The sequence below is a fragment of the Nicotiana tomentosiformis genome, chromosome 5 (genome assembly GCF_000390325.3).
Source record: "Nicotiana tomentosiformis chromosome 5, ASM39032v3, whole genome shotgun sequence".
Classification (NCBI taxonomy): Eukaryota; Viridiplantae; Streptophyta; class Magnoliopsida; order Solanales; family Solanaceae; genus Nicotiana; species Nicotiana tomentosiformis.
Window position 1 is genome coordinate 10,413,426 of NC_090816.1, and position 21,731 is coordinate 10,435,156.

At 34.3% G+C, this 21,731-nt stretch overlaps 3 protein-coding genes across 3 annotated transcripts; 1 reads left to right on the plus strand and 2 right to left on the minus strand.

Moving 5' to 3' along the window:
* The first annotated feature begins 1,646 nt into the window (after positions 1–1,646).
* On the plus strand, positions 1,647–4,876 carry LOC104099722 (pleckstrin homology domain-containing protein 1-like). Its single transcript, XM_009606803.4, has 2 exons — positions 1,647–2,193; positions 4,360–4,876. Exon 1 carries the CDS (start codon positions 1,734–1,736, stop codon positions 2,166–2,168), a length of 435 nt encoding a protein of 144 aa, XP_009605098.1. The 5' UTR covers positions 1,647–1,733; the 3' UTR covers positions 2,169–2,193; positions 4,360–4,876.
* A 1,374-nt stretch (positions 4,877–6,250) lies between these two features.
* On the minus strand, positions 6,251–7,494 carry LOC104099723 (small ribosomal subunit protein bTHXc-like). Its single transcript, XM_009606806.4, has 3 exons — positions 7,279–7,494; positions 7,077–7,141; positions 6,251–6,539 (listed from the first exon to the last, which is right to left on the minus strand). Exons 1-3 carry the CDS (start codon positions 7,424–7,426, stop codon positions 6,420–6,422), a joined length of 333 nt encoding a protein of 110 aa, XP_009605101.1. The 5' UTR covers positions 7,427–7,494; the 3' UTR covers positions 6,251–6,419.
* Positions 7,495–12,690: 5,196 nt separating this feature from the next.
* On the minus strand, positions 12,691–13,589 carry LOC138891913 (uncharacterized). The gene is made up of 3 exons (XM_070175600.1): positions 13,417–13,589; positions 13,041–13,323; positions 12,691–12,981 (listed from the first exon to the last, which is right to left on the minus strand). The coding sequence occupies exons 1-3, from the start codon at positions 13,587–13,589 to the stop codon at positions 12,691–12,693; spliced, it is 747 nt and encodes a 248-aa protein (XP_070031701.1).
* Positions 13,590–21,731: the final 8,142 nt, after the last annotated feature.

A 21,731-nucleotide genomic window follows, 5' to 3' on the forward strand; every position in this document is an offset into this window, starting at 1 on the left:
GTGTTGTGTGCTTGAACCAATTTTCTGCATTATTTTCGTTCCACTTTCAAGTTCTCAATTTGTGGCGACACGATTAAGGTGTCGTTTGGTAGGATGCATTAGCTTTTGGTATTACTAATCCCTTTTTGGTACACTTTCAACCTATGTATTACTAATGCAAGTATTAGTTATACAACATATTTGGTATTATCCTATGTATAACTAATACATAGGCAGGGGTAAGGTCTGCCTCTTTGCCTTTTTAAAGGCAGGGGTAAAGTCTGTGTACACTCTACCCTACACAAACCCTATTTGTGGGACTACACTAGGTATGTTGTTGTTCTATGTATAACTAATACATAGCAAATCATTGTATTAGCAATACCAAGGCTATTAATGCATGTATTAGCATGGTTAAAGACAAAATTGTCCTTAAAGTCCCTTAAAACTAAATAATATGAAGGGCATTTTTGTAAACAACTAATTTTCTTAAAAATTATACAATGCATTTTAGTTTTTAATACACCACATCAAACAATGGATAAGAAATAATCCCTGCATAATTAATGCTTGCATTACTAATTCATGCATCACTAATCCCTGTATTATTAATACACCTTATTCGGCATTATTTTTATACACCCTACCAAACGATCTCTGAGATTCAAACAAGGGGATGTACCTCATTCTAATTCCTAGTAGCAGAATATCAATCAAAGTCTACAAGGTAGTAAATGAGGATATAAATTTTGCAGAGATATGGTGTTATTAATGTTTTATTCCACATTGGAGGAAATGGTTATGGTCCCATTATCTCATTACACTATACTGAGTAGCACTTATTGGTGGTGTAAATGCAGCTAGCAGAAGTTCAAACATACAAACTGCAATAAAATATCATGACCCATTCCAAGACAGTCTTAAATATTTAACATTATTCTTTTAATCCAAGAAATATTTATTTTTAATCTATTTAATTTCGATTTTGCTATACTAATTTTTTTAATCAAATTGTGTAACTATTGATTTACTAGTATTTTATTGTTACTTATGAAATATTGTATATCTAGGTGTTTGGACAGTAAAATATTACTGTAGTAGTATTTAAAGTTGAAAAAAAGTTTGACATGAACTTCAGGAAAAGGTACTTTTGTAAATGTTGAAAATTTGTAGGGGAAGCCAATATTTGACTTACAAACACCTTTAAAACTAACATTCAATATTTCGCTTGACGATATTGTAAGTCAATATTTGTGAATATTCATAGCCAAATTAAATACTTCTTTCGGTCTATAATAATAACATTTTAACCTTTGGCACACCCCTTAAGAAAATACTAACTCCGAGAAAAAAAAATATTTTGACTAAATTAATATTAATTAAAATTTATATACTGTTAACTTGATACATTGAGATATATAAATAAGGATAAATTTGAAAAAAAAAATTATTTTCTTCTTAATTATGTAAAAAAATATTTATTTTAAACCAAAATAAAAGAGCAAAAATATCACTTATTATGGAACAAATATATTATAAGGGAAGAGTGTGTACATAAAGATAGAATTTTGGTCTGGTCCTTCCGTGGACGGTCCTTTTATTAAAGTTTAGTAATTCTACTAAAATAGAATTACTGCATAAATTAAAATATGAAGTTAGAGAAAAAAACAGAAAAAAAGGAATAAAACAAGCAACCACCTGTCTAGCGTTCACACTTTCTCTGCCTTCTCTCTCCTCTTTCTCTCTCATCACCCATGGCCAGTCTATGGCGAGCAGCAATGGGAAGCACGACTCAATCGAACGACGACTACGACGGAGTCGAGTTCTGGTCGAACCCAGAACGAACCGGCTGGCTCACTAAACAAGGCGAGTACATAAAAACATGGCGTCGCCGTTGGTTCGTGTTGAAACAAGGAAAGCTCTTCTGGTTCAAGGAAGCGAACATCACGCGCGGGTCGAAACCACGTGGTGTGATTCCAGTGGCTAATTGCCTCACAGTTAAAGGAGCCGAAGATGTTTTAAACAAACAGTTCGTTTTTGAGCTTTCTACTCGTTCTGATACTATGTATTTTATTGCTGATTCGGAGAAAGAGAAGGAGGATTGGATCAATTCGATCGGACGGTGCATAGTACAGCACTCTAGGTCTGTTACTCATGATGAAATTCTCGACTATGATAGCCGGAAATAATTAATATTGCCACAACCTAATTTTGGTACGTGTATCCTTTTTTTTTTTTTTTTTTGGGAAATAACTATTTTGTTTGACTTGTCTGTGTGTAGTGTGAATATTATATATATTTTTCGCATTTGAAGCTGTAAGTACTTTGTTTGACTCATTGTTAAAGTGTGAATGCCTATATTTGCTGTATTTTGCTGCGTTGAAATGTATAAGTACCTTTTTCAAATATCGTGATTAGTTAAGGCTTTGAATTATTACTTGTTAGTAATGCTGATTAACTGATTAGAGCCTACTGTTGACAATTATGATTGAAGAAATGCAATTAAAAGAATATTTAAAGTAAATGGAGATGAGATCAGCTAACCTTCAATCCTCGCGGTTTAAAGTTCAGTAATAGAGGAATGTCTGAAATCATCAAGGAATGAGCTTTTTGGCATGAAATTAGAGTGAAGGTGGAAACAAACAAATTAGATTCTTTATTTTTTCCGAATAGGAATTCTGGGACTTACTACTGTAACATGAAATTTCTCTTTTGCTCTCAACCTGTACTTGTTCTTGCATTCCTTGAGCTACTCCAAAATGCTTTCTTTTTTGTCTGTTGATATTCCGTCAACCTCCCAACATGTTCCACAATCATTTATCTCTTAACAGTCTCCTGCAAAACTAGATCATGAGTTATAGCATTTGAGACGGCCTTCTGTCGTTAGGCTTTTATTTTGATTACCGAGAAATCTCCAAGAGATAGTGGTGCACAGTCCGAAATTTGGTGGACAATGGGCCGTCTTGCTGCTCTTCTCCACTTAAATACCAGTTTTTTGTCTGGGGCAGGTTTGAACCCGTGACATATGCCTAACCCACACATTACGCACTATGCTCTTACCACTAGACCAAAGCCCTGGGGGCGCTTCCCTCATTAGTTACTCTTCCATTTTTCTCTTTTGTGGATTTCAACTTGTATAAATGCATCTTTTGTTTCCTATTTCGCGCAAGTCAAATTGTGGTAGTCTTGGTTGAGTTACACCTTCATTTTTTTTTTCTGTTTCATGGATTTCAGCTTTGTATAAATGCATCTTCTTAATAATAAATCCTACCAAATTTTGGCGGTCTTGGTTGAGTCAAAGATACCTTAACTTCCAAGGGTAGCATTTGCTAATTCAGCTCTGTGGTGATATATTTATTTGGATAATTTTATAGAGCTCGTTTAGAATGGTCTTGCTTCAATGAATCCATATTCTTTTGTCAGTGAGGGTTAATCTATTCTTAGATTTCCGTGGCCTCATTCTCATGTTCCATAAGCATTTTCCTTTCCGCGGTCCTTTCCGTTGATAGTCAGATTGCTGCTTCTTTCTCCCCGTCCATAAAATCTCAGCTGTGCACTTGGGCAGGTTGGCTGGTTATGACTTCAGGAAACCAAAAGAAAGCTTGTCTTACATACAACCGAAGTTGCATTATATTGCTGAGATGATTTTTAGGTAGCTTTCCCTCTAGTTTTTATCATTAAAGCTCTGAAGTTCTTTATAAAAGAAAAAGGAAAATCCTGAGTTTTATTAACAATAGTGTCTCATTATACTACAAAATTTTGCGTGACATGGCCGTAAAAATCTCTATTTACTTTCTCACTTGGAGTTAAAGAACTGGGGCTTTTTAGGATAAAGTATGTTATAGATGGGAGCCTTTTGATATCTAGAGATTTTGGTGTTTTGCTAGATCTGAGCACTTGCCAAGTTAGGAATTTCAGGATATTTAGTAGTTTTAAGTGTTGTTTGGTAAAACTGAAACTAATCAATGGAAACTATGAGCTAATCTAATCCAATACCACTATACTGATAAGTAATAAGCCAATAGCGTTTCTTAATGTGAATGCTCATTGGAGTTCAGAAGAAACTTGTTTCTCCTTCAGAAAAATAGAATTTCTCTTCCACCAACTTTCTGCTTATAGTTTTGGCATTTTGATTTAGTTTCGTTAGAAAAAAGAAAGCAGTCTGTACATTAATGGTTTTCAAGAAGTTGTTTTCTAATGTCTCCTTTAGCTTATGTACATCAAATTCAGCATTTTCTTCAACCAATATATATGTTATCTAATACCATATCCAACATCGGCATAGTTCTGCTGCCAGAGATGGATTGTCGATCTTAGAATCAACATACTCGTTGGCTGCACCTTTGCCATTTTTTGACATTTTATTATGTAAACATACAGGAAAATGAGCTTGCCTACCCAATAAAGAAATAGGGAGGAGCGGTCGGTTTATTGTAGCTTACATTTTAATGCTCATGCTCTCTGGGTAAGAAGCAGGTTTGCCTTCTGAATATTCTACACTTAACTTACCTAAACTTTGTAAGAGAACAAGTCTAGATCGGCCGTGAAACCCTTTTTTTTAAGGATAAGTCTACATCAGATGCGATACATCCTAGAGAACACGACCAAATAATGAATCCTTATACAACAAGGAAATGCTTGACCGAGACGTTTGGTTTGAGAAGTTTTTCAGAAGTCTTTCATAACCCAAAAACTAAGTTTGAAATTTTGTTTTGGTTTGTCCTTTTTCCTGGAAAATGAAACCGGGAAGCCAGTTTTTTAACCTTAAGTGAGCTCTAACCAAGAAGTGTTTGGACGATGAGATATTTCTGTTGTGTGTTTGTGTATATATATTTTTTATGACAGTTATTGTATTGATGTTGCGCTGATGGACAATGAGTGTTTGATTCTCTTTTTACACATCTTTTCATTTTTACTTATCCAGCAATCAGCACCCTCAGTTTACTTTTTACTTTTCTTTGGTGTCCTGCACGCTGTGGCAGTTAGAAAACTATGTTCATTTACTGGTTGCCTTGGTTATTTGACTGCACATAATCATGGTGCCGGAGAGTAGGTAAATTGCATATGAATATCAGTCACCCAACCTTCTCCTGTTCTGGCCATTGTTTTTACTTAGATTGGCATATACAACAGAGAGAGATTTGCTAACCCCCCGGGGAAAATGAACCTAAATAGTCGATCTACCTATTGTGAAGTAAAGAAACTTCAGTTCAGAAAAAAGAAGAGAAAAATTTAATCTTTATGGGAGGTCTTTCCCATAGGCGGATCCAAGATTTCAAGAGGATGGGTGCACTGTTGTGAAGAGGTGGATCTAGAATTTACACTTGACGGGTTTAACTTTAGTCTCTTACCACGAACCCACTACACTTTTGAAATTATAGGTTCAAAATTATATTCTTTTTAAAATTTTAGTAAGTTTCACATATATATCTATACTCCGTACCGAAAACAAGACCGTTTGGAGTGAAATTTGAGCTGCCAATGTCACTTGTAGATGTGCACCCAATAATAATTGCATCATAGGAGTCTTTGAGCATGAGTGCACACACATATATTTAAATAATTTTGAAGAAATATGACATTGTTATACATGATTTAGGGAGAGGAGTATGGGTTCACGTGAACCCATACCACTTTAACCTAGATACGCATCTGGTCTTTCCTATGTGGGAACTGCATTATCGAACAACTGTAACTTCACCATGAGCTTGTATTGAGTATACGGTATGGAGAGAGGATTAACTTGTATTGATATAAGTAAGTTCTTATATCGGATAAATCCTAATTCCACTGTCCTTTGAAGATCGGACAATAGTGAAGACGGACTTTCTTGCAAAATAAATGATTTCCTATGAAGGACATCTTGCCAAAAGAAACAAAAGATCATCAGAGAATGCTCCTTTCATGTTCATTATAACCATATTTAGCATCAAACTGTTCCGTGTTGCCTGTTTTAGTTCACTGCCTTCTTTTGAGTAACTGCTTTCTTTGAGCCGAGGGTCTTATCGGAAACAACTTCTCTACCTTTGCAAGGTAGGGGCAAGGTCCGGTACACAGGTCTGCGCACACACTATTCTCCCCAAACTTCATTTGTGAGATTACACGGGTATGTTGTTGTTGTTGTTGTTGTCTTCTTTTAAGTAACCCGGTTTTAGCTCAGTGCCTTTGCAATCGCTTCTTCACCAAACTCGAACTCTTGGGTTATAGAAATGGAGCTCTTCTTTTCTTTTGTTCTCTTTTTCTCAAAACGCTGCTATCTCTCCATACATAATTTGAAAGAAAAGAACATTTAACATAGAACATTCAAACAAACTAGAAATATCAGTTCAACAAGTAAACTAATCGACCTTAAATTTTGGTAACTCACAGAAATTAACAAATTGCAGAGATTTGAGCTACATAAAAGTAGAAATTGCAGGCAAACTTGCAAACTCAGTAAATTACGACTCAACAATCTCAATTTTAACGATTTGTCCATCATCAAATGGATCTCTTTTTGGAGCTGCTGGTGGTGCTGCAACCCTAGGTGGTCCTCTTCCCTTCTTATTCCTTGGCCTTGCCTAAACGAATTCATAGATGCACAAAGAGTTAATATCAGTTTAAAATAGACATCAAAATATTAAAAAGACCAAGTTTAAAAACTTTATCCAATCAATTATGTCTCAATCTCAAACATTAGGCCATCCATATAAACCCCTTTATCTCTTTCTCTATTAAGGTTCCTTTCATTGCAATACTAGTAAATATACTACAACAACAACATACTGAGTGTAATCCCAAAAGTGGAATCTGGGGAGGGTAGTATATACGCAAATGTTATTTTATGAAGGTACATAGGTTGTTTCTGATAGATTCTCGGCTCAAGGAAAGCATATAAACACAACAATTTTGAAAAAGAAATGTGTTAGTGAAGAAGCCATGGAAAAGAGAAGCAGTAACCACCTCCGTAGCAATACTAGTAAATGATTGTTTAATTAAATTAACGGTTACCTACATCCTTACACAAACACATAAGTTTTCAACTAAACTAACAAAAGGGTACCGTAAAAAAACGAAGTGCTAAAATTTTAAGCACTTTAAGAGTGAAGCCAACTCACATTGCCAAAGGAGTGATTAAAGCGCTTGCCTTTTGCAGTTTTCTTGTCGCCTCTGCCACAGTAAACTGAAATCAAATGCATAAGAATATCATCATTGTCCTGAATTAAATTGCATAGTAGTAACCAAAAAAAAAAAAAATCAATATTTGGGTGGTTTAATAATTGTAAGGTTAAAAATTATGGTTCTACAAGTGCTCCATACTCAATTGAAAGTTTGCAAAGGTGACATCCGTATATACTGATGCAGAAGAAGTTGCCGAAACTGAGGAGCCGGATATGGAAAGAGAACGCGAAAAAGATAGATTAAGAGAGAGAGCCATAGGAACTGCTCCAAGTAACAACGACGCCATTGCAGTTGAAGTGATAGAGTGAGATAGGATTAAGCTTGTGGCCTTCAAAACCCTTCTAGATAATGTGTAGAGGGATAAAACGAGGGGGTGAAAATTAGAAATAGTCTGATTTACGACCGATAAATGAGAAATAGCCACAATTTTAAAATTAATTAAAATTTAGTCATTTTATTTTATGTAAAGATAAAATTTGAACAAAAATACCCTTAAAAATCCGGAAATATTCCAGCACAATATGCTGGAGTTCGAATTTTTTACATATGAAATTTTATAATATGCTGGAGTTCCAACATAATATGCGAAAAGTTTATATGCAGGAGCTTCATAATCCCGCATATTATGCTGGAACTTTCCGTGTGCTAGAGTTCCAACATAATATGCTAGAAGTTTATACGAAGGAGCTTCATAATCCCGCATACTATGCTGGAATTTTTCGTGTTTCAGCAAAACAGTGACTATTTTTCAACGACTTTGCAAACGCTGGTTATTTTTTGATTACCAATTTGAAACTGGTTAGCTCGTGCTATTTTCACGACAGTCAGTTGTTATTCAATGGTCCTGGAAACTGGAGTCTTTAAAAAAATTTACTAATGCTCCAAAATTTAATCTTTTGATAAGTTAAATTTCTTTTAAAGTATTTGACGTATTAAAACATTTAAATATTATTTATTTGTTAATAATTAGTGGAATGTTAATTATGTGTGATATTTATTAAAGAAAGATAAAGAGTAGTTTAGACAATATTATGTTTGCAAAAACTTGAAAAGTAATAGATAAATATGGATTGAAAGAAGTATTATTAAAATGGAAGTAGGGATTCATTGAGTGTAAAAGGGCAACGTAAAACAAAAAATTACTTTTGAAATAAAACAATAAAAAGAAGAAGAGTATTTTAGAGAAAAGTAGAGAGAGAATTCTTATTGATTTGGAATGAATTACAATGGAATAGAACCCCTTTATTTATAGGGAAAGAGTGACTTAGCCACCAAGTAATAATCTCTAAATTCTCTCTAAAATATAGATATTCACCTTAAAAACAATTTTATTTACAACACTTCCCCTTAAATATTTATTCAACAGATAATGTGTCTCATTAAAACTTTAAATAAAATAAAGCCCAGTGAATAAAAATCTAGAGAAGGAAAAAGAGTACACATGTTTAGAAATACGCTTTTTCATTGCCTCGTTAAAAACCTTGCAAGGAAAATCCAGTTGGACAAAACCTTGTAAGGGAAAAAGAGTACAACGCGTATTAACTCCACCTGATGAGAGCATCAATTCACATCCTTGAGTCTTCGCATCCCAAACTTGTACACTAATTTCTTAAAGGTTGATGTCGATAGAGATTTGGTGAACAAATCAGCCATATTATCACTTGAACGAATTTGTTGCACATTGATATCACCATTCTTTTAAATATTGTGTGTGAAAAATAACTTTGGTAAAATGTGTTTTGTCCTATCTCCTTTTATGAATCCTCCTTTTAGTTGGGCTATGCATGTTGCATTGTCTTCATACAAAATCGTGGGTTGTTTGTCACACTTCAAAATATATTTGTCTCGAATAATATGTATTTTAAACCTCAACCACACACATTCTCGACTTGCTTCATGAATAGCAATTATCTCAGCATGATTAGATGACGTAGCCATGATAGGTTGCTTAGTCGATCGCCAAGATACGACATCGCCTCCACATGTAAACACATAGCCTGTTTGAGATCGAGCCTTGTGTGGATCAGATAAATACTCAGCATCGACATAACCAACAAGACCGGGACTGCAATTATTTCCATAAAATAAGCTCATATTGGTAGTCCCTTTTAGATATAACAATATATGTATGATTTCATTGCAATGTCTCCTTGTTGTAGCATGATACATTAGTGTACCAATTGCACTAAGATATGGTACTTCAGGACCAAGTAGATCTTCATTCTTTTCTTGAGGTCGGAACAGATCCTTATTCACATCAAGTGATCGAACAACCATCGGAGTACTTAATGGATGTGCTTCATCCATGTAAAACCGTTTCAATACCTTTTCTGTGTAGGTAGATTGATGAACAAAAATCCCATTTGCCAAATGTTCAATTTGCAAACCGAGACATAATTTTGTCTTTCCAAGATATTTCATCTCGAATTCCTTCTTTAATAATCAATTACTTTTTGGAATTCTATAGGAGTTCCAATAAGATTTATGTCATCAACATATACGACAAGTACGACAAACTCCGATGTTGTTTTCTTTATAAAAACACATGGACAAATGACACCATTTATATAATATTCCTTTAATAAATACTCATTAAGGCGGTTATACCACATTCATCATGATTGCTTTAGACCATACAAAGATCTTTGCAATTCAATTGAAAATATTTTTCGGGACTTTGAATTATGTGCATCGGGCATTTTAAATCCTTCGGAATTTTTCATGTATATCTCATTATCAAGTGAGCCATAAAGATAGGTTGTAACCACATCCATTAAATGCATGTCAAGCTTTTCATGAACAACAAAACTAATGAGATAACGAAATATTATTCAATCCACAATAGGTGAATATGTCTCTTCATAATCGACACCAGGCCTTTGTGAAAATTCCTGGGCAACAAAGCGAGCCTTATATCTTTGTACCTCATTTTTCTCATTCCTTTTGCGTACAAAGACCCATTTATAGCCAACAGGCTTAACACCATTAGGCGTTTGGACTACAGGCCCAAAAACTTCACGTTTCGCAAGTGAATTCAACTATGATTGGATTGCTTCTTGCCATTTTGGCCAATCACGTCTTTGTCGACATTATCCAATGGACTGAGGTTCAAGATCCTCACTATCTTGTATAATTCTAGATGCAACATTATATGCAAAGATATAATCCACCACTATATCCAATCGATTTAAATTTGTCTCAATATCTATTGGATTTATTGATAGTTTCTTATTTTCTTTAGTCTCAGGTTTAGTGATTTCCTCATGGAATCTCAGGATTGATTAAATCGTGGATTTCTTCGTGAGATTCTTTCGTAGTGTCATCTTGATCATTTGTTTTCCTTTTTCTAGGATTTCGATCCTTAGAACCCTATGGTCTGCCACGTTTTAGGTGTGCTTTTAACTTATTAGCTATTACACTAGAAGATTGTCCAACATGTACATCAATACGGATTGAAACATTCTCTGCAGGGATATGTGATTTTGTTATCCTTTTCATATCCGTAAATGCGTCTGGCATTTAATTTGGTATTTTTTGTAAATAAATAATCTCTTGTACCTCTTTTTCACAAATAGAGGCACGTGGATCAAGATGAGACAATGGTGGATTTTTCACAAAATTTTCCGTTTGGTTTCACAAATTTCTCCCACTATTTTGGGAAAAATGCCTCATCGAATCGAGAATTTGCAAATCGAGCAGTGAACAAATCTCACGTTAATGTTTCGAGGTAGCGAATAATGGAGGAAGATTCAAACTCAACATATATTCCTAACCTTATTTGGGGACCCATCTTTGTGCGATATGGCGGTGCTACTGGCACATATATTACGCATCCAAAAATTCTTAAATGTGATATATTAGGTTCATGACCCAAAACTAATTGTAATGGGGAATATTTATGATAATTTATCGGTCTGAGACGAACTAGCATTGTTGCATGCAAAATGACATGACCCCAAACAGAAGTGGGTAACCTCGTTTTCATGAGTAACAGTCTTGCTATCAATTGTAGACGTTTAATTAAAGACTCTGCAAGGCCATTTTGAGTGTGAACATGAGCTACAGGATATTCCACTTTTATCTCAATTGATAAGCAATAATCATTAAATGCTTGGGATGAAAACTCAGCAACATTATCAAGTCGAATAGACTTAATTCAATTATCGAAAAACTATGCCCGTAATCAAAATATGTGTGCCATTAATTTTGCAAATGCGAGGTTGCAACATGATAATATGCACACATGAGACTATATAGAAGATGCATCTATTAAATAAAATATCTAAACGACCCACTAGGTGGGTGAATAGGTCCACAAATGTCCCCTTGTATATGTTCCAAAAACACAAGGGACTCAATCTCAACCTTTGTTGGTGATGGTCTAATAATTAATTTGCCTTGATAACAAGAAGTGCAAGAAAATTCATTATTTAAAAGAATCTTTAAATTCTTTTGATGTATGCCCATTTGAGTTTTCTATAATTCGTCTCATCATAATTGATCCAGGATGCCCCAATCGATTATGCTAAAGTACAAAAGTATTGGAATCAGTAACCTTTTGGTTTATGATAGAATGTGCCTCAATTGCACTAATTCTTGTCCAATACAGGCCACAAGATAAAGATGGGAATTTCTCAATAACCTTTTTCTAGCTAGAGACATTCTTGGTAACGATGAGATATTCAAGATTATTCTCATTTATTGTCTCAATATTATATCAATTTCGACGGATATTTTTAAAACTCAACAAGTTACTCTTGGACTTGGAGGAGAACATTGCATTATCTATGATAAGTATTGTTCCCCTAGACAGAGTTATAGTAGCTCTTGCAGAGCCTTCAATTAAATTACTACTACCAAAAATTATACTAACATTTGCCTTACGCATACTTAAATGTGAGAAGTATTTTTTTTCTTTGAATATTGTATGTGTCGTACATGAATCAATTAAATAAATATTTTTACAATTGGACTTTGATCCTAGTTTGCTTTGTGAGATATTCATATTTGCTTCCCATAGTTTGACATATAAAAGAAATATACAAATAAATATTAGTATTTTCACATAAAAGGGAAAAGAAACTAAGTTAAATGAATGAAGGGCGGTTGGATCTGGATTAACAACATAAAACGAATGTAGAACGAATATAGTATTGAACGAGCACTGTTGTAGTCACCGTGGAATTGAACGAAATATTTATGCTTGTTCAAATTGCTTATTCCGTAATGATTGCATCTTTGAAACCAAGTCAATTTGGACTTGTTGTGCTAACGTGTTACTACTACTACTACTACAATTAAGAAAACTAAAACTTGAAAAAGAAAACAATATTCTTTCGTAAGTCTCAAGTAATTAGGAAACAGTAATATTTTAGTTTGAGCTATATACTGGAAATAATATTACCATATTTAATTAAAACGAACTAACATCGTTTCATAAAATAAATACTACTACTTGATACTAATGACTACTACTCATGTAGTGAACTATGATTACATGATATTTATTCGCTAGCTATTACGAATAGACAAAAAAAATAATCAAACTACTCAATCATTTTTAACCACGGATAAATCACCAATCAAGTGATCTATTTTTCCATCAGGATGCTCAAAGAAATCTGTCACATCCAAGTGGGTGATGTCAAATTTATTGTCAAAGACAAAATTAGCTTCAGGGCCTTTATTCTTTAAGGATGTTTGATAAAGCTCAACCAAATATCTTGGTGTACGACAAATATTTACCCAATGCCCTTTTCCACCGCAACGATAGCATTCAGTTTCTGAGCCATTTGCCTTTAGCTTCTCATATTTCGCTTCCCACTTTTGGTTGTTATTTTTCTTTGGGGATGATTAACACTAGAAAATTTTTTTCCTTGGTTACGACCACGGCCACGAACAGGGCCACGACCTTTTTCACGCTTAGCATAATGAGAATACACCTCATCCACTTCAGACAATGGTGTAGACCTAGTGGGTCGATTTTCGTAATTTCTCATGAGCAAGTCGTTATTTCGTTCAGCCACAAAGAGAAAAGAAATCAATTTAGAGTACTTCTTGAAACCTTTCTCTCGATACTGCTGTTGCAAGATCATATTGGAGGCATGAAACGTTGTGAACATTTTTTCAAGTATATCATAGTCAGTGATACTATCTCCACAGACTTTCAATTTAGAAGTAATTCTGAACATCACAGAATTATATTCAGAAACAGACTTAAAGTCTTAGAGCCTCAGATAAGCCCGATCATATCGTGCTTGTGGAAGAATGACCAACTTTAAGTTATCACATCTTTCCTTTAAGCCATTCCACAAAACAAGTGAATCTTTGACTGTGCGATATTCTATTTTCAACCCTTCATCAAGGTGATGGCGCAAGAAAATCAAGGCCTTAGCACAGTCTTGGGTCGATGCTTTATTTTTATCTTTAATGGCATCTCCAAGGCCCATTGTATCTAAATGTATTTTAGCATGCAACACCCATGCCATATAGTTCTTGCCTGAAATTTCAAGGGCAACGAACTTTCTTTTCATAATATCAGTCATAATTAAAAGATGAGAAAAGTTATACCTTAATCTTTTCAGAGAGTTTCTTGAGACGGTAGAGTCCCGTGCTGGTAACGTGAAATAAAACAATAAAAAGAAGAAGAAGAAGAGTATTGTAGAGAAAATTCTTATTGATTTGAGATGATTTACAATGGAATAAAATCCCTCTATTTATAGGGAAATAGTGGCTTAGCCACCAAGTAATAATCTCTAAAATCTATCTAAAATATAGACATTCACCTTAATTAAGTACAATTCTATTTATAACAAAAAAAAAATTCTTCACACATCTTGGGTTTTTCATTTATGAATGTAAAAACTTTATGTAGGGTTTGAAATGGTATAGTACTCAAAAAGGAAAGAATAATAGACTAATTATATTGATTTTAGGAAATTAGACATCATTTATGAAGATTAAAAACATACTTTCCTGCTAGAGAGTATTTTTCTTGGAGTTTGTCGCATTTACAAAACTAATTACTCCATTAAACAAGTTCTTTGCTGGACCTCGGAATGACCCTGCACTATGGGGTTCCCGTTATCTTCCATGTAAAAAACTTGTTTTCGCATAAGTTGGACGGTCCTTAAATTACTTCTCCAGAAAAAGAAAAAAAAAAGATGTAGCTTTCAATTGCACAAACGTTGGTAAAAATTTATTCTCATTAGTTGTTTATATTAAATCAGTGAATGAAAAATATATATTATTAATATTATATATATCACTTAATTATTATTTATTAAAAGTATATATCCCTACTTAAAATTTTAACTATAAAATTAAATTATTTGATTTGATTTAAAATGTGTTTGAAGGGGAGATTTGATGCGACGATAAAATTATTTACGCGTGACTTATAAATCAGACTTCGAATAGTAGACCTGCATATATTACATTCGGTCCTTTTCGAAATACTAGATGCTCAGTTCATGGAATTGACATGCCTTTTTACGAATGTGTGTGCATGTAAAAAAAATTGTTTTTTTGTGGTGTGGGTAAGGTTTTACCTATAAAAGAATAATCTTCTTTCTTTTAAGTTATCTAGACTAGATATGCATTATTTCCCTATAAAAAGAACTGTGATAAAGCAAGCTGAAGCCATGTGTCTTCCAACTATCCGTGAAACACTAGTGGCACAAAAAGAGAATAGAGGACTCACACATGTAAGTCTCTTTGAGCATAACTTTTTTTTATTTCTCTTTCGAAATTCGGTATTCGTATTGAAACTTGATTATATTCGGATTCGCGTTGAATAACACTGACAGATCTACATATTAAATTTGCGTGCTTAAGCACCCATTGAACTGGACCAAAAAGTACGTATAATTATATTGAAATCTTAAGGAAATGGATATAGAAGGTCAATGAAAGTGCGCAGCAGCGGGCGTTCGATTCTAACTTCTATAACAAATCCTTTTTAGTAGGCATGTTTTGTTCTTTCCATTACCCGCTATTCTAATACTACTTATTTATTTTGCTTACTTTTTGTTTACCTATTTCTTAAAATTAATTTTACTTTATCTAAATCACTATAGCAAAGAAAGAAAAGGAAAAAATACTTAAAAAGGGACTCTAAAGTTCGACCCCTTTTGAAGACTAACAGTAGTGTATCCATTACAGTTTCACAATGTCCATATAATACTATGAATTTTCTTATTATTTTTCTTATCGTTGTGTTCAAATAATTATGCACTTATACGATGTGATTGATAGTATTTTACGTTAAAAAAAGTTAAGTACTCACGAACCCAAAATCCTAGATCCGTCACTGTCGGGTAGAATCCCATTCGAGGGAAACTCTCCCTACCAAGAATTTTCCATACTCAAGACTCGAAACAGTCCATCCACTGCACCACCCTTTGGTGGTCTTTGCCCGCATAACTTAACCTCTCCTTCTCTATTCAAACCGCCTTAAAATGTCATTTCTTTTGTACTTGGACAAATGTTAACTAGGATTTAAATTTTGATAAAATTTAATTTTTAAAGTTTTTAATATTAAATTGATTTAAATTATGAATTTCTATTTGCTTTTTATCGTAATTTTGTTATTTTTATATATAAACTTATATATATTCTATGTCGAAAGTGCTAATTTAATAGTGCCAGAAATCTTATTTATGACCAATAAATTAAATAATAATACACATATAAATTAAAAAAATCAACTACCTTCTTTATTAATTAATACTACCATATAGTTACGTTATACTTCCACCAGAGAGTCTAAGAGAAGCCTTTTAACTTTCTTCTAGCTCTCTATTATAGGGGTGGCTAGTGGGCCGGGCCCGGTCCTACGTGGGTTTCGCGGACCCGGTCCTAAGTGGTCCGGTCCTAGGTGGGCCGGTCCTAAGCGGTCTCGGGTTTCGCGGGCTTCTCGTTGGAACCGGTCCGGGACCGGGACCACGAACTAGCGGTCCCGTGTTAAGTGGGCCGGTCCCGGTCCTAAGCGGGCCCAACGAAAACTTTCTATTTTTTAAATTATTTTTATACAAGTTAGAAAATAAAAATGGTAATAAAAATATCTAAGGCAATTCCTAGTAAATTATATTATAGAATTGTCACCTAAAATTTTTAATTCAAATTTAAAGACAAAAATATTATAAAGAGATATTCAAAGCAATGCGTTATAATATATATATACTATATATACATCTTAAGATATATAAGCTATATTTGATTTATTATATATACATCTTAAGATTTATACATTAATATTCGATTTATATACTATATATACATCTTAAGATATATATATATATATATATATATATATATATATATATATATATATATATATATATATATATACACACACACACTATACTATATATACCTTAAGATATCTCTCTCTCTCTCTCTCTCTCTCTCTCTCTCATATATATATATATATATATATATATATATATATATATATAATATCTTAAGATGTATATATAGTATAGTATATATATAAGTTATATTCGATATATATATTTATATACTATCGAATATGGCTTAAGATATATATCTTTCGATATATATATACATCTTACTATATACATAGTATATAAGCCATATTCGATAGTATACATCTTACGATATATATATATATCTTAAGATGTATATATAGTATAGTATATATATAAGCTATATTCAATATATATATTTATATACTATCGAATATGGCTTAAGATATATATATATATATATGGCTTAAGATATATATATATATACTATATATACATCTTACTATATTAAGATGTATATATAGTATATCGTAAGATGTATACTATCGAATATGGCTTATATACTATGTATATAGTAAGATGTGTGTGTATATATATATATATATATATAGAGAGAGAGAGAGAGAGTGTGTGTATAGTATATACTATATTATACTATATGTATAGCTTAAGGTATATAAAAAGATAAAAATATTGTAAAGAGATATTCAAAGTAATGCGTTATATTTTTATTATAGTATTAAAAAATTATGGTAATATCTTTCTTAGTCTTCCTCCCCCATATGGAATGAGCACAACAAGGTGCTAATACCACCATTGAGAAGAAAAAAAAATTAATCAAGATGTGCCAAAATACAAGTTACATATTAATTTACATGGTATCTCTTACAAATTTTATAAATCCTTCAAGGTCCGCAGGAATTTCCGTTGGTGGTGGCGGAAATGAAGCTTGGTCATCACCGCTTCCAGGCGAAGCATCATCCTCCGCAAGTTCAGCTAGCATTTCTTCATAAGCTTCGTCTATCTCTGGTTGTGATTCAGCAAGTCCAAAATTTCTTCTTTCCGAACGGATCCAATCTCTGAAAAGTACTGATTTTTCCAAGCTCTCCCTCATAGACGCTCTATAATCACCGAGTTGAAGTCCTGCTTGACTGAAAGCGCTCTCTGATGCCACTGTTGAAGCTTGAATAGTTAAAATATCTCGGGCCATCCTTGAAAGAATCGGAAAGTGTTTTTCTTTGTCCTTCCACCATTCTAAAATATTAAAGGAGCCGTCGGAATTCACTTCCTCAATTCCTTGTGACAAATAAACTTCAACCTCATTTAATTGTGAAAACTCACTAGTACTAGAACCTTGAGAACCCCTAAACCCTGCCCAAGCACTAAGTGCTCTTACTCCCGCAGTTATCCAATCCTCATCAATCCAATGACAGGTAACAGTAAGGTAATCACAGTCATTACCACTTCTACCAATATCAGTTGTAATAGCAACACGATAATTTATATGAGTAAATAAATAGCGCAAATATTGTTCATATTCATGTTTATATTTATAAATATCACTCTTTACGGTTGTGCGAGGAAAACCTTTATAAGTAGGATTATAAACTTTTCTAATATAATGCACAAAGTGAGGGTTAGAAGGAAAACTATAGGGTAAGCACATAACAGTAACTATTTTTGCCAATTCTTCCCGATCTTTTTTTGGATCATAATATAAAATACCACCGGTAACAGTGTTAATTCCCGGTTGAAATTGATTTGACCCGGTACTAAGGTCAGCCATACTAGGTGCACTTGTCCTCTCGGCTAAAGCTTTCATACGAAAATATCTAGCTTTATCTTGAGGGTGTAGCAATATGTGTCTAGTCAAACTTCTCCCCTCCCCTCCCTCCCCCCGGACTTCCAACATATTTAAAAACTAACTCTTTGTCACAAGTTTTACACTTAGCCCTATTTTTTCTCTTAGTTGAGTAAAAAATGGCCAAACAAGAGATGTTTCTGCCCGTTTAGAAGGTTGTCTAGAAAAAGTAGGGGCAGTAACAGGAGGGTCAGACGGGGGATCATTTGGATTATTATTAGTTGGGTTAACTTCAGGAGCAGGACTAGTGGGTATATCGTCATCTGGTTGCGTTTCATCAAAATCTATTTCTTCATCATTATTTTCATCAATAGTTGGATTACCATAAAGAGCATTCATATATTCATGGTTTAATTGTTCACCGGGTGCAATATTATGGCAAAATTGACTTTCGGTAAATTGTAATAAACTATTATCTCTATCAAGAATAGCAGGTGTAGGACGAGTAACAGGTTTCGGCCGGGGAGCCGGGGAAAGTGGAGGAGGAACAGATTGGCCACTAGATTCACCACTCTTGGATTTTTTCTTATTTTTACTAAATATTTTTTTAGGGAATAAGCCATCTTAATTAATCAAGCAAAGTAAATAAAACAAACAAAACTATAATATTAAAACTTAAGAGTTGGAACGAGTTTACCGAATTGACGAACAACTTGTTGAAAAATAATTATCGTTGAAGACTTCAATTCACCAACTTCACAATTTTGCACAAATTGTAACAATTAAGTAAGCAATTATAGAAGAATATTAGAGAGAGATTGATGATTTTGTGAGAAAAATAAAAGAATGAGGGGGTATTTATAGTTGAAAATAGGAAAAAGTGTAATTATAAAAAGTTTGGGGTTAAAATAAAATTTGGGGGGTTAAATGGCTATTTTGTGCTATTTTTGGCAGACCAAACGGCTAGTTTTTAAATGGCCAAACGGTCAATTTTTTTTTATTTAAAAATTATCCGTTGGGACCGTTTAGGACCGCTTGAACCGGCCCACTTCTGAGCCGGTCCCGGTCCTAAACGGTCCCGGTCTCGCGGGCCTCCCCTATGAGACCGGCCCACTACCCCACGGTCCCGGTCCTATCCGGTTAGGACCGTTTAGGACCACCGCCCATGTAGGCTCGCGGTCCTGGGCCGGTCCCGGTCCTAACCGGTCCACTAGCCACCCCTACTCTATTATATGGTTTTCCTTCAGATATTCCTTCTCCATCTTTGTGCTACAAATCTGGTAAGATTAACAATTGGAATCGGACATTTTCTCAGTTCAGTTGAGGTTATTTCTATAATCCTTTTCCTCTTGTATGTTTGGTTTTAACTCTGTAGCATGTATTGTTGAGGTTTTTTATTTTTAAGATGAAATAGTCTTAAAATGAGGGTAAATGGGAAATGGAGGGAAAATAAAATTTTTGAGTAAAATTTTAAGTTTATTCCTCTTGACAATGAGACATTGTCCCATATTGGAAGAGGAAAAGATTTTTGGTGGGTATATATATAATTGCTCTTCCTGTAGCTCTTAAAAAGTTAAGAAGAAAGCAAGCCTCGCGTCGTCGTCGTCGTCGCTCGCTCGGCTCGGCTTCGGCTTCGGCTTCGGATTCGGCTTCGGATTCGGATTTGGATTTGGAATGATCGATTGATTGATTAATTTTTTGGACCAAATTTATTTGTTAATAGTAAATATTAACGTAAGATTATCTGCATTTGTAACGGATATTTTTCAATCCGTGTATTGACCACCAGGCAGCCGCCTAATGCTCTTCCCACCATGAATGTGCTTGCTCCACAAACAAGCTAATGCTTGCTCCACCATGGAGGGTGGACGATTGTTCTTCTTCAACACTGGCTGCTATATATATGTGCAGCAGCTGTTGAAGAAAGACACACACAACACACAATACACAAGACACAAAACTGAAATCGCTCAACAGATTTGGCTATACATTGCACTCCTTCCTCTCAGCATTTTCATACGATTTTCTGAGTTTCTACTCCTTCGTTCTGCATTGTTTTAACTTCAAACAAAGCAACTGTAAGTGTGATTTGCTACCGAACTTTGTGTTCGCTGAAACACTGGGGTTTGAAGTACCGCTACACCAGTGTATGATTCGTTCTATCCTGGGAGGAAATAATCTATTACCTTGGGTACTAGGAGGGGATTAAATTCCTTAAGGAAACACTGTGAATTCAGTGGGCTCGAATTAATTACTGTTTCATTACGATAACTTATATTTTGCAGAATTATTATTTACAAATACAGTAATATTGGCGGGACTAGCAATCTTAAGGAATTTAATTTTATTTCTGTATTTGTGTTATTCTTATTATTCTGCAAACTAAAACCTTTGTGGTTTTGTGTACTCCCGTTTTGGAGAGTAAAGCCTTCGTGGCGTTTTGTTGAAGATTAAAATCTACGTGATTTTTACTCCAGTTTGAAAACGTGTATTAAACGTTTGTTTGTGTCATTCTTTTACAGAAAAAATGACGACTGAAAGCGAAAATCAAGCTATTCCGATAGTGACTGCCAACGCATCGACAAGCCGAACACCGGCGTTAGCACCGGCAGAAAAACCCGAAAAAATTTTCGGGATTGATTTCAAGTGCTGGCAGGAGAAGATGTTCTTCTACTTAACTACATTATGTTTACAGAAGTTCATCAAGGAAGATGTTCCTAATCTGCCAGATAAAACTCCAGAGAATGAATGCTTTATCGTGCTTGAAGCGTGGAAGCATTCTGATTTTTTATGCAAGAATTATATTCTTAGCGGACTGTATGATAATCTGTATAATGTATACAGTGGCGTGAAGACATCAAAAGAATTGTGGAATGCACTTGAAAAGAAATATAAAACTGAAGATGCCGGGATGAAGAAATTCGTTGCCACAAAATTTTTGGACTACAAAATGGTAGATAGCAAGTCTGTTATTACCCAAGTCCAGGAATTGCAAGTGATTATTCATGATCTACTTGCTGAAGGTCTTGTCATCAATGAAGCATTCCAAGTAGCAGCAATGATTGAGAAGTTGCCTCCGTTGTGGAAGGACTTCAAAAATTATTTGAAACACAAACGAAAGGAAATGTCCCTTGAAGATCTCATTGTTCGGTTGAGAATCGAAGAGGACAATAAAGCTGCTGAAAGGAGAGGCCGTGGAAATTCAACAATAATGGGAGCAAATACTGTTGAAGATAACAAAAAGAGGAAGAAGGCTTCTGGTCCGAAATACAACCCAAGCAAGAAGCGGTTCAGTGAAAACTGCTACAACTATGGAAAAACGGACACAAATCTACGGAGTGTCGTGCTCCGAAGAAAGACAAGAAAAGGGGTCAAGCAAACATGGTAGTAAAGCATGATGATGTTGATAACTTGTGTGCCATGCTTTCTGAATGTAACTTGGTGGGAAATCCTAAACTGTGGTGGTTTGATTCAGGAGCCACTCGCCATGTTTGTGCAGTTAGAGAAGCTTTTGCTACTTA